Below are 14,277 nucleotides of genomic sequence, written 5' to 3' on the forward strand. Positions count from 1 at the left end.
CATGGCCATTGTTTGTATGTCAGGCCTCTAGTGTCAGGTAAGCCTTTCCTGGGAATAATTAAAGGAGTAACATTCTATAAAAAAAAAAAAAAATCAGTTTGTTAAGAATTCAGATTTGTAGGTGAATTCATTCGTCCATCCCATCCCCCCTGCTAGTGGGTTCGAGGTGGATAAACAGGGAGCACAGAGGGCTGGGGGTTCAGATAGAGGGGTGTTTCTTTCCCAATGAGAGCATTCGGAGTTGTGTTTTATTCAAAGAGGTTATGGTCTCCCGCTTGTCAAACCAGTTCCGTCAAACTAATCCTGCTGTGTCAACGCCTCAGGACCCAACAAGTGAAAGAGAGAGGGGGAGGAGTGTTCACGGCTCAAAGTTTTGTCCTCGTCCCTAAAGGCCTGTCAGCGCTGACGACACGCGTACAGATTCAAGCCGTCTCTCTTTTATGGACATTTCAGGGCTTATGCAAAACAATGTTAAGATGTCATTTTCTAAACTTTTCTGCATACATCCTACCCCCCAACCTTACCTCTGGTGGAATCTAGTCATACAGATATTTCTGCTTTTGGCAGCTTTAAAAATGACATACAGTACAAGCAAATGTTAGACATGTCGGGACTGTGCAACAACACTAATAAGAATCTGAAACTGACTAATATAAATAATGATTTTCTGTTATTCAGACATTGGTTTCCATAAAGAAAGAACCATGACGCTGGCACATTATCTGGCTGCCAGTGCTGAGAGAGAGCACTGGAAAACAATGTTGGGTTGAACATTATAATAACAAGACATGCGTTTAAAGCTGCCTTCACTGGCATATTGCCAGCTTGTGAAGTTAGCAACTTATTAGCAAACAGTTGCTTTAAACATCCAGCGGTTATGGAGCGACATCATCATTCATTTGAAGTTTTTGTCCACCTAATGAATGTAAGTCCAATTTCCACTCTCCTTATAGCTCTGTTTTTGGTCTCCACCACTTTTGCTTACCATCTAGTCTCTAACTTGATCTGTCAGCTGTTTGGTGTCAGACAGGTAATGTGCAACTGGTTTATCTGAGCTTTTAAAACAGTGGAAAAATGCTGCTGGGAACAAAGCTGATGAGAACAGTGAGATTCATCCACAATGGTGTAACTGTGGCCTTTAAAACCCAAATACTGAGCTGGAAGAGGCTTCCTTCCCACTTCCTTCCCACTTCGTCTTCAAGATAAGTTAAATACAATCCTGTTATCTTAAAACTGTTGAACCAGGTTAAAGTTAGGCAAGAAAATAGCCCCTATGATATCTGTTGACAGGGTGTTCTGTGGAGAGGAATATGGATACTGGAAAGAGATTTTGCTTTAAGGGCTGTTTCACACCTGCCTTGTTTAGTCTGGTTGGATCAAACCCTGGGGTGTTTACCCGCTCAGTGCGGTTCATTTGGGCGGGTGTGAGCACAGGAATTGTACTTGGGTGCAGACCAAAACAACCAGACAGAGACACTGTTGAAGAGTTGGTCTTTGTCCGATGACAAATGAAACCTGGTACCATTCGTTTGTGGTGAAAACATGATCCGACCTCAATCCGACCCAACTGCAGGAAGCATTGTGCCTTTTTTTGGGTTAAACCAGTTCTCATAGTCAGCGGTGCTGTGCATTGTGGGTAGAATTGTAGGCATTTCATTCCTTTAGTTTCTATAATATGCAGCCTGGTGAATCCCAGTAATCACAGACAGACATCGACTCGTGAGGAGGTGCAGAGGAATAAGGAAATCTACTCACTCTTCAGCAAACGGCTCAGGGAAAGAAGGGTTCTGAGGTCTGCTGTACAGTTAAGGCAAAAAACCTTGTTAGGAGTACATTAACAGGGCGCGGTGCACTGCATAAAACAGGGAGTTTTGGTAAAGAGAAGTGATAAATGCACGATCTAATAAATGATGACCAGGGCTGAAATAAAACGAAGTTTAAAAATTGGAAAAAAGTGAAAATGGAAAGTGGTGCGTTAATCTATTTCTGGAGCAGGACACTATTTACTCACTCTATTTTTTAGATAGAGAGATAGATAGATAGATAGACTTTACTGATCCCCCATCGGGAGAAATTTGCATGTTACAGCAGCAACAGAGGCAGGAGCAGGGGCAAGATAGGCATAAATAGAAAAAATAAGCAATAGTAGGAAAGCCGGACAAAAAAGACAGATAAATATACAATAACAATATTAATAATAATTATTATTATTTACACATTTACTGTGGGAGTTTTCCTGCATTGAAATTCTGACCAATTAGAGCGGTCCTCTTGTAAAAGCTGCTGTGTGATCATGAACCAAACTCAAAGGATCATTGTAAGAAACTTGTCTCTGATTCAGTGCAGAGCAAACAAAACTGTAGGTGTGAAATCGTTTCAGCCTCCTCTTCCGTGAGAACTCTGTTGCACTTGGTTAGGAGTGAAACATTAACTGCAGGAAATGATGCCAAAATACAAGTGCTGACAGGTAAACAGATATCTGATAGCCAGCAGTTCCACATGCATGGGAAGCTAAACATAACAACATGGAGTCTGGAATGCTGGTTATATTCACGTCTTCATCACTGGAATGAACAGAGTCAGTTACAGTGAGCAGCACAGGCATCGTATGCAGATGAAGTTACAGGAACTTTAATCAGATTCTCTCTTTAACAAGGTCCCACAGTACGTGGGGCTTTTTTTTTTTTTTTTGTTTTCATCTGGAGTTGAAGACGCCATTAAAGGTGTCAAATGAGAAGAAGTGTAGGGGTGACTGAATGCAAAGGCTGCCTTGACTTTGGAAGACGTCTTGACTTTGGGTCGGCACGGATGAAACTGTCGTCCGTTGCATATGCATGTGCTTCTGGAGGCCCATATGCCTGCTCTCTGTTTTAACAATTCAAATCAGCTCTGTCCACACAGCAAATGTGCCGAGGCCAGGCAACACACCAAGTTAATCATGACCGAACACACTTACTTACACTTACACTCAGTGCCACTACCACCTTCTGTCTTAATGCTGTTTTGCTTCCTTTGTGCATTTGATCTGCTGGACTAATATAAATAACAAGTTGATTGTATAGACAGATTTTTTTATACTTTATAATTAAGTATTTTAATAATCAATTGATTGTTAAAGTCCTTCATAATCGAAAACCAGCAACACATTCTCAACTTCCAGCTCCTCAAATGTTGCTGCTTTTCTTAGTTTTATAAAATTGGAAATTGAACATATTTTATATTTATAGATTATTAAATTATTTGAAAAAAATAAAGACAGTAATTAAAGAATTTGGCCTATAGAATAAATGATATATCATATAATAATATAACTAACTAAGATCAAACCCTGGCCTGTCGCCACTAATGTGAATACAATACATTGGCTGTGAATACATTTTCTCCATATCGCACTATACAGTGGACTATATTTACCATCTGCCATTTTTATGTGAGTGTCTGAATTCTGAGTGGGAATATATGCTCTATACAGTGCCTTCAAAACACTGTTTTCTGTTTCTGTTCTCACAATTCAGTGCCTAGCATTTTAAAGATGTCATACAACTCTGCCGCTGTCAGTAATCGTGTTTCTATCTAATGTCGAACACATCTTCAGCATTGAGTGGTGTGTTTTCAGCGAATAAACAAGTATACGCAAAGCGTAGTTCCATCAGAAGCTGGTGGTGTAGGCTGCTTTACGCATGGCTGTGATGTGCCCCCAGTAATTTCTGGGAAAACCTCAAGCCTCTGTATTAGTCTTAGTTCACATTAATGATTTGATGCTTCCACAAGGGCAAAACTCATTAGTAGAGGAGTTCTTTACAGAGCTGGGAATAGCCTGTATGTATTCATCATATTGCTGCATACGGGCATGTGCTTGACTTGACTCGTCTTTAACAAGTGCTTTTCACTCGCATCAACATATCCTGCAACGCACACACACACACACACACTCCTATCTGTCTGTCTTTGAGTCTATTTGTGGCTCTAATTGGCACATTCAGTGGGCAGTAAAAGGCTCCTCTAGCTGGCTAAAAGCCTACAGCTGTACAGCATGCTTGGTTGCATCTATCCAATAGAAGGGGCTTGCCCCTCGCACCACAGACAACAATGCCTTCGCCATGGAGACAGAAATACAACACAGGAGAAAAAAACTATAATCCGCTTCTTAATCCTCTTGAGTCAGGATGTTACAAAAATCAAGGCCATTCTGCCATGAATTGAACTATTTTTACATCAGCGCTGTGTGGAGGGAGCGGATGGATGGTATGAAGCTGCCATATTGTCTGTATTCTGAGAAGCACTCTGACAGTGATTTCGCTTTATTCACCGCCTGCATCTGTCATTAGGGAGGCACAATCTGCACTCAGGGTGCTCAGTCCCACAGGCACGTGGTCCCGTTATGTGAGTATGATTCCTCACTCATCTAAGCTGTTGTGTGCATACTGCATTTTTTTATCTCCACTATTATCATTTTTTACAGCGAGTTTCCCTTAAACAAACGGCAAAGCAGCGAGGTCAGAGGTCACGACAGGCCTTTACGATGACGCTTATATTAGCACATAAACGGCGCGGGAGGCCAAAGAGAACTCAGTTTGACCCAGGGACTAGTGAGTGAGCTGATCACCACCTCCCTCTGGGCCAAAAACTCCAAAAGATTCCTGGCATACCACTGCTTCAATTACAGAGGCGGGGAGAAGAGAGGACATCACACTGCAGTCGGGCTGCATGGGAGAAAACGGCATCGCCTGGGAAGGAATTATACAGGCTGAATATATTCTCAAAAGGGTACTACTACAATCAGGTACTGCTTCCACTAAATAAAGATTTCACATTTAAAACATTACAGAATTATTTAAAGGCTACCAGCCAATCATATATACGTATATATATATATATATAGATAAATATATATATATATATATATATATGTGTGTGTGTGTGTGTGTGTGTGTGCGCGTGCATGCAGGGTGTGTGAGCGGTTGCCTAGCAACAGCTGCTATAGGTGGGAGAAGACAGACAAGCGCTGGCGGTGCAGATGTTGGAAGGAATTTCTAAAAGTAGAACGTTTGAGAAGAGTGAGACCGAGAGAACGTCTGTCATTTCTTAAAGGAACAGGTCACTCAAATCACAAAACCCATATTCTCCGTTCACCTCCAGTTAGTTTTGCTTTCACTACATTTGTATAGATTTTCTGCAGCTCCAAGCGAATGGAATTAAGTGTGTGCGTTGTTCAAAGCAATTAAAAAAAACCTGTTCAAATAAAATTAGCCATATCTGCATGGCTAATTGCCCCTCAAGGTGTGTGAGAATGTGTTCTCAGTTGGGTGAAGTGATCCTTCACTAAAGCACCGAGACTCTTTTTCTGTGTCCACGTGTTTGTTTCATTCTGGTGCAGACTCATTTTCATTTTTGATGGTACTCTAAAAGCTATTTGCATAATTACTTTGGGGATTTGATAACATTACTCTACATTACTTCTGTAATACAATCGTTTACTTACCGGCTGATACTGGATTTTGAGGCCAGAACCAATATCAGTATTTGAGACTTGTGAGGACGTTGTATGAACCGATATTCTTATTTTTTTAATTCATATAAGCACACCTGCTCTCTGCTTCCATAGGATCTAATGAAATTACCATTTACCAAGGTCAACAATGAACTTTCACACATAAATCAAATACATGCAGATATGGATAAATGTGAATAAATAAGCTAACAATGGTCGGGCTCTAGTTTAAAATGACCAATTGTAACACCAAAATGTCTTTGGACAGTAGGAGGGAGCTTTTTATATATCAAAAAGAAAACTAATATCTATTCTAAAAGTATTTAAAAAAGCAGTCATTTCCTTCAATGGTCAGAAGTTTACTTCAGCTTCTAATCATTTAAAATTAAGTTTAAACAGTTCAAAGAAATCTTGAGGAAAACTAAGCTCTTATTTTCCCTCAGCCAGTGCACTTTCAAAAGGCCGGATGAAGCCATTCGTGTGAGAACCACATCAGCATTTATTAATGAAAAAACTGGTGGTGAAAATGCTGTTTGTCTCAGCATCACAGAGAGGGGGGGTGGTACGGCAGTCCTACCTTGCAGCCCTCGCAAGCACTGACACCATAGTGGTATCCGGAGGACTTGTCCTGGCAGACGAAGCAGGGCTTGTAGACTCTGGGGGGGGGCGGCGGGGATGGCGGGCTGGGTACGAGCTCCTCAGAACTGGTGCTTTGCGTTTCAATGGCTGCAGGGAATGCAAACAAGAGGAGAAAGAAGATGAAGAGGCGTGTTTTCAAATGACTGAATGATTCATTTAGACATCTGGAACCAGGATAGGACGTTCACATTTAAAACCAGGAAAGAGGACCTGCTTCAAGGCTAAGCCAACACTGGATGGATTGCCATGACATTTGGTAATTCATGTTTCCTCAAGGATTAATTTGTAAAAACTTTTTGAGTGAGAGTTTCTGATCATCTGATTTATCGAGTTAAAATTTCACTTTGACCACTACTTTGCTTTGTGACCAAATGCCATTGACATTCAAAAACCTCCTCAAGCTCGGCCTGCTAACATGCTAAACTAGGATGGTGCACATGGTAAACATCAGCATGTTGGTACTGCCACTGAATGCATATTAGCATTAGCTAATGTTAGCATTCAGCCCCCCTATTTAACATAATGCCTCACCCATTACCCGAACCTTAACCACTCTCCTGCCCAACCACCTGACTACATCCCCGTCCCCATACCTTAATCTAAGCACACCCCCACCTCACCCTGATCCCTATGCCACCTCCAACTCCATTTGCTTGCTCAAAAGCAACTGAATTTCATTGTCAATATCAACATAATTGTCTATTTTTTGTATCTGTAAAGTTAGAAAGTGTGTCCTGTGTGTTATATTAAGGGAATATAGATAGATAGGACCCTGGGAACATAGGATTGACCCAGGGGGGGGGGTTGTGTAAACAATCAAACGTTTTTTTACGTTCTCTCGCCAAAACCTTTTGTCTGTATCCTTGAGCTCCAACAAATCAGCTGAATGCATTTTCTTCCTTGCTTGCTAGCAGCGATCTTCGTCACTGTCTTCGCCGTCATTGCTGTGCCTCTTGTGCGTGTTCCTTGCATGAAACTAGCGGGCCAGATTTGGCCGTAAATCTGCTGGACCGTTTTTTACAGCACAGAACAGGGATAGGACAAAGCCAGCTTAAGCGTTCTGGCAAAGACTAACGAAACCAGAAATGAGAGCATAGCTGCCAACTGTCACGCATTTACCGTGACACTTTTCACACACTCTCGTGCCATACGTTCATCGTCTCATGGATTTTGTCAGACAGACATATCGCTGTTACAACAGGGATGTAACGAGACCCTCCGCGCGCTCATATAAACCCTGCAATGTGAAAGGGATTCACATACTGTAAAGTTCATACTGACAAAATGAGTAAAATAAGACAAATCAAACTATGCAGTTCAGCGAAGAACTCTTTCCCTCTCCTCTATTTCTAGCCCAGCTCTCTAGTTTAATAAAATCTCGTTTGTCTGGAATCACCGTTTTGCACCATGTGTTTTGACCCTTTATTTACTTTTAATACAACTCCATCCTTTGTAAACGGAGCTACTTGCCAACCCTCCAGAGTCTCTTAGGAGTTCCCTTGTTCAATGCTCCCATCCAACCTGTCCTCCAACTTCACATTTCAGCAACTGAATTACTCCATGCTAGAATGAAGGAAAATGTCTGGAGGAAATGTTCTGAGGTAAGATCCTCAAAATTGAAAATTAGATTTAAAAGAATTCTTGCCGATAATCTTCTTTGGTTTAAAAACCTCGCCGGAAAGTAAGGGACAACTAACAGTTGTGTTTATGGAACACATGCTTGTAATTTGCAGATACAGCAGCACTAACGGTACTTCAGGCCAGTAATCACAACGCACAGAGCAAAAAAAGTACCAGACTTTGAATCTATGCAGAGACCAAACCCGCCGTCCACACGCACTCAACCTAACTGCACAGAAAACGGAGAACAGTCTCTCCAGCATCTCTGCTGATTACATTACTTTCTTCCGCACTTCATCAGAGTAAACTCAATTACTGATGGCAAGAGACAAGCTCTTATAATTACTGGACCCTCGTCCTTGCATGGAATTCCCTGGCGGTTTAATCTAATCTTTCTCTACATTCACCTTGTGTGACTTTTTGCGCATGTCAAATTTGCAGCTTTGCATTCGACAACTCCACTGGCTCGAGGGAAGACTTAACAAGTCTGCGGCACATGCAGGCCTGTGCGGGGAGGATGAACATTACCCACTCAATAAGGGATGAGGAAGTGAGATGACCACCAAGGTTAATTGCAATGAGATGATTTATAAATCTATCGATTCTCACTCTTATCTGGCTTCGAGGAGGAGCTTGGGCGACGAGGAGAAGTCTCTGCGACTCCATACGAAACAGTGGTGACAGCATCAACTGCCTAAAAGTTGTGCAGAATCTTTAAGTAGACTTGCATAAAGCTGACATAATGGTGCTGCGTTAGGATTTAGAAGAAGCTGGCTGTTCTGAATTTCAAGTGGTATTCATCTGAGAGTAAACAACTTCAGTAGGGAAGTCAGCCAAGTTATTCCTCCAGTCTTTAAACAGCTGCAGTGCGACTACAGACAGACAGACAGACAGACAGACAGACAGACAGTGTGACCTATTGTTGTAAATACTGATACAAGAACAATATCCTGAATCCTTAATCAATCAATCAATCTTTATTTATAAAGCGCCAATTCACAACAGCGTTATCTCAAGACTCTTCTCCATAAAGAGCAGGTCTAGACCAAACTCTTTAATTAGAGAGAGACCCAACGATTCAGGAATTCAACATTAAGGATTCAAGAATCCCCACATGAGCAGCATCAGATATTATATTAGGAAACAGTGGAGGAAGAACTCCCCTTTAACGGGAAGAAACCTCGAACAGAACCAGGCTCAGAGGGAGGGGGTGGGGCTTTCTGTCAGGGTCCATGTTGGGTGGAGGTTGGACAGAGAGAGAGAGAGAATATGGTAGCATTGAAAAACATGACAATAGTTAATATATGAATAATAATAGCAGGACTAATATTTGGTAAAAAGTGGCGGTGGCTGCAGCAGTGATTCTTGTGCTCTCCTCTATCCTTAATTCCCAAATCATAATTCATTGTGTGTAGGATTGCTGCCTTAGATAAAAGAATTGGTTTTCATTTTCCCTACAAGCTCCATCCATCCCTCCCTCGCCTCCTGTACGGAGTCCTATCACGGGTCAGCCTGTATCAAACATGTAATAAGATGTTCCCCTGAGACGACGGTGAGGACGTATGACTACTGGAGCACAAAAACTATGCATATTAGCCTTCCCCAGGTGGCGCGGCACACTTTAACATACATCTAGAGGAAAAATACTTTTGCTACTGATTTGCCTCCAGAGCATTTGTGACGGCTGGGTAGTCCCACACTCAGGAGAGGCAGCGCCAACAATTCAGCCCGGCTGCCTATTTGAAACTCATGGCTGCATCTGGGAGGCAGTGTGACCACCTGCAGACAGACGGGACGCATAAACGTCAATTCATTACACCCCTCAGTGTGTGTGTGTGTGTGTGTGTGTGTGTGTGTGTGTGGGATGAGGCGGGAGGAGGGGGTGGTCATTGGGTACCTGTATGCTGGTGTATGGGCCCTATCAGGTGCACGGGAGTCTTTTTCCATTTTCTGCGTGATTAAACTTTGAGTCGACTTCCCCGCATGTTAACATACACAGAAAGCTCCATTAGAGGAACACAGGCTGGTGACAGACCAGTGCACACTGCCAGTCTGACTTCAGAGCAGGCAGAGAAAAATCTGTGGCTGCTGAACCTTTAGCCTCTGGCTGAACCTGCTGCTGGGGTCAAACAGGAAAGCACACAGTCCCTGCTGGAGGCCGCAGGCGGAATGAGGGGGAAAGACGGGAGAAAACAGCTCCTCTGATTGGCCCGTCCGCGGGACCGAGCCCACCGACACCAGCCACACACCGATATACAGCGCCGATAGAGGCTTGTGTTATGCATCTGCCGGGAAGAACGAGGCGTGCTGAGCTCAAAAACCACACAGCTGGTGAAAGTTTATGCGAGCAGAAACACTTTGCACTCAAGTAAGACTTAGTTTGAGCCGATAACATTAATACACAATCTGATCACTGTGTAGAACAGCTTTTTTTAGCTACGTTGAAATGTTAATAGATCTTTTTGAGTACAATGTTATCGTCAATAGTAATGAGAATAAGACCAACACGTGATAAAAACATGCTTTTTGTGATTTAGCAAACATTGAGCATCCTCACTGAGCGAAACAGAAACGATTGTGCACTTATGTACTGTAAATACTAACAAACATGCAGACGCCTTTATCGAGCACAGGGCGGGTTGCTGTTTGCTTAAATTGAATTATTCTTTATGTGATGATACATTCTATGCGTGTGCAACAAATCTGTCCACAGACCGTGCCATGTGTGCGTGCTCAGAACTGAGACACAAATCTAATGCCACAGGAAATGGTCGTTACTGGTAAACTGTCTGTGGGCTGTTTGGCAGCAACCCTCAAAAAAAAAAAAAAAATAACCAGTGGGCACAGTCAGCTGGCAAAACCCAAAACAGCGAAAGCAGTGTAAGGAAGAATGGGAGGTGACTTGCAGGTAAAACAAGAGTGAACAAGAATCTGCAGAGCTGCAGCGTCATCTATTTGTTCTGTGCCCTCTGCGTCCTTATATCCAGTTCCACCAGTCTGAAAACCAGTGACATGTAAAACGCTCCCCACATGGTCCACACGACCAACAGATGGCAAAGAACCTGAAGCAAAGTCTGTCGCCGCACACAGGCGATTTAACACAATGATACCGCACTGGAAATTAGGACAAAGCTGCTTTGGGGCTGCAGATAATGGAAGGCAAAGGTGCACTTAAAATATAATGCTTAATTCTAATTTAAATAAAAATCGATTGAAAGCAAGAACCATACAACCACGGCGATTGAATTAAAGCTGACAAATTATAACGGATCCCCCCCCTGAAACAGAGACAAGGAGAGGGAAGAAGCAAAAGGAGGAGGGGGGAGGAGAAAGAGAGGCATTTCCTGAAGCTCCTCGGGGTATTTGTGTGTTTGGTTTGCGTTAGGGAGAAAGCTGCGGTGATTTGGGCGTGGAGCGGTGGGCATAGCCCGGCTGGATTAGAGGAATATTACTCCCAGTCGGTGGATCCAGCCCCTCTCCTCCTCCCTTTTCCCTCCTCCACTCAGCTGACGCTCCATCCAGTCTGGAAGTGTTTTTCCTCCAGGTTTTCTCTGCAGGAGCGGGCGAGCGCATAGCTCACATACAGCAGGCCCAGTCAGAGGAAATGGTCAAAGTTCACCCAAAGTACACCAAATTAGAAGCAGCTTTTGCGCTGCTCTCCAATGCGTTTCACAGAGAGGGATATTTAGAAGAGCCTTACACACTCATGGAAAAGAAAATATCATTGAGGAACAGTCATTTGACTTCATGTCTGGTGGGGAAAACGGAGGAGGAGGAGGAGGGTGGTGGTGGGGAGAAGTGAGGATCTGCTTTTCATCAGGGCTTCCAAATCTACTCGACATTCGAGAGACAAAAACCTCCCAAATCTGACTTTATTTCCAGACTTTACTGGATGTCCTGGCTGGTATTATTAGGCGGCTAGTTTGGGTTTAGGGGATTCCCAGCCAGTCATGTGACCAAAAACCCTCAGCCCAACCCCTCGTTTTTGACCCCCTCTGTGACCTTGCAGTGACCCTGGGGTGACTGCAGCACTGAGGTCAAACCCCACATTGACGGGAAGCAGCAGCAGCAGCAGCAGCAGCAGCAGCAGCAGCAGCCGAACACAACAGGTGCAAGCTGCTTCAAAGCTTTCATAAAAACTGACCGTGAATGTAAGACAGCCATCAAAGCAGATGACGAGGAGAGAGCTCAGGGGAGGAGCGCAGGCAGAGAAGTAAGGTTGTTGAAATGAGAGAGGCTTCTTTTTTTTAATCCACAGGAATTCATGGCCTTGAAAGTGCAGCGCCGGTATGATTTTTGTCCCCCCACCCCCACTCACCCCCCAATCACCCCCTACCAGCACTGTTAGATGTAACGGGATTCTGGTGTGGGCTCAGTTAGAAAACAGGCAAAAGAACTGACGCTGGCAGCTCTGGGATGGGTGTGGCAAACAGGGGGGGGGGAGAAATCCACACCAACAATGAGAATGTTTCAGCTGACAGAGACAAAGACTTAGCCAAGGAAATATAAAAACACTGTGACTTATTTTCAGGTGCAGAAATGTAGAGAATCGTTCTAAAAATGATTTAAATAGAAGGGCAAAAAATGTGCACACAGTTTTATTTTTGGACGCTGATATTCTTGAGATTGAAATTATTCCTTTATAGTATTTGATGCCAGAAAAATGAGGTAATTGGTATTAACTTTTTTTAAGTGTGGAAGTAATGTAGATACCAAACTCTGCTGGAAAAATCTGGGATGTAAGCACATTTTTCACACCCACCACAATTATTTAAGCGTGCAGAGGTCAGTTTTACAGTTTTCTGTTACATTCGCAGTGAAGGAAAAACCTTTTAATTTCAATTTCAATCGATGGACCAAAATCAGGCCGAAAATGTTGCCCTATTCTCCACGATCCTCCACCCGCTATTGCATTTTAATAATATAACTAATGCTTTATTCTGCTCCACCCTTTAACTGGATTGTTTTGTGCATATCTTTGAGGAAGATTCTATTTTTTTTTATTTTTTCTAAGATGTTTGGCATCTACTAGCACTGTTTCTACTTGGTGTAAAGGCATTAAAAATGGCTTCGGTTGTTACAAGCCATCCACAGCAAATATGAGAGTGGGCGACTTCAGGCGGGTAACGACAGGAAAACTCTGGAAAACAGTCCTGAAAACAAGACTATGTACAGAATCCCAAATTTAGATTTGAAAAAAAAAAAAAAGAATAAATCATACATAGATAGCACAGAGCCAACCCCCTTCTCAGTGTTTTTCTGTAGCTGTCAAAGTAAAGAGAAAAAAAAAGAATCATCAAATCAACAAAGTCACTGATCCAAAATGATTCAAACCACAATCTGAGCCAAACCTCTTTCGTTATGGACTCAGATCTGAACGTCAACATCAAAACCAACTACATGAGCCTTGTGTGACCTAAAACACAGAGCGAGCACTGAGGGACGCGTCCGTCCAGGCCTTTGTCCTCAGCAGGCTCCACTACTGTGTGTGTTTACAGGGCCATCAGACGGCTGCAGCTGCTGCCAGAGTCCTCGCTACAACCCGGGACCGCATCAGTCCACCTCTCAGGCCTCTGCAGCGGCTTCCTGTGGGTAAACAGACCCGAAACTGCTGCTTTCTAAAGCGCCGGTCTGGGTCCTGTCTCCGGGATTCACTTCCTATGCACCGCGTGTCTCTGTCTTTTAAAACGCAGGCTGAAAACCTTTCTGTTCGCCCCCGTGTGTCTAATAACATGGATGAACAATATGTACACATGCAATCAAAGGTTTAGAACACGATGACCTAAGTAGTCGTCCACATCTAAAAAAAACTATCTGCTTCCAGCTACATCAGTCCGATAAACCTTCATTAAACGCCTGTGCTACTTATCGATATATCGTGTGTTCTTTTCCTTCGTCTGTTCGTGCTGTTTTATTCCATTATAGCTTATCTTCTATGTTGTTTTACTTTTATCGTATGGGTTTTTTTTTTTTTATTAACTGATAGCATTTGTTCTAACTTTTTAAAATATCTTGTTTACATCTAGAAATGTTGGGTCTTCTTTATTTGCCTTATCTGTTTTATTTTAAAGCTCTTTGTAACTTTATTGTTGAAGGTGCTATATGACTAAAGCCTTAAAAATGAATCACTCTTTAAGAAACTAAACCTAAAAAGGAGCTTTCCTCTGCGGCTGACGTGGTATTTGATATGTATTAAAAGGCCGGCGTCGCTGCAGGTACACAGTATCAGTGTAACCCTGGTGGGACCTTAACACCGTCCTAATCATATCGATTAAACATGCCTGGCATCACAGGGCTCTCCTTTCATTTGTCTGTTGTACATCGCTTTTTATTCCCCCCCCAACCGCCTTTTCGTTTCGCACGCCCACTAAATTAGCTCGGTGTGCAAGCTGTGCTAATGCTCTTTCATGTCCATATCAGAGGCGCCTCAGCCTTGAAGACAAAAAGGCCCCAATTATCCCATAATACACATCAGCTGTGCTCCACATATGACGCTGGAACATCACACTCTGTCTTTTTAAGTCACA

At 42.9% G+C, this 14,277-nt stretch overlaps 1 protein-coding gene across 1 annotated transcript in view; it reads right to left on the reverse strand.

The window, feature by feature from the left end:
• The window catches only part of LOC139215560 (retinoic acid receptor beta-like), a 105,892-nt gene that overhangs the window by 53,628 nt on the left and 37,987 nt on the right, over positions 1-14,277 (reverse strand). Inside the window, exon 2 of the mRNA XM_070846556.1 lies at positions 6,069-6,217. Within this exon, the coding sequence (XP_070702657.1) occupies positions 6,069-6,217 (149 nt within the window). The remainder of the gene's footprint in view (positions 1-6,068; positions 6,218-14,277) is intronic.

Source organism: Pempheris klunzingeri, chromosome 16, assembly GCF_042242105.1.
Source record: "Pempheris klunzingeri isolate RE-2024b chromosome 16, fPemKlu1.hap1, whole genome shotgun sequence".
Classification (NCBI taxonomy): Eukaryota; Metazoa; Chordata; class Actinopteri; order Acropomatiformes; family Pempheridae; genus Pempheris; species Pempheris klunzingeri.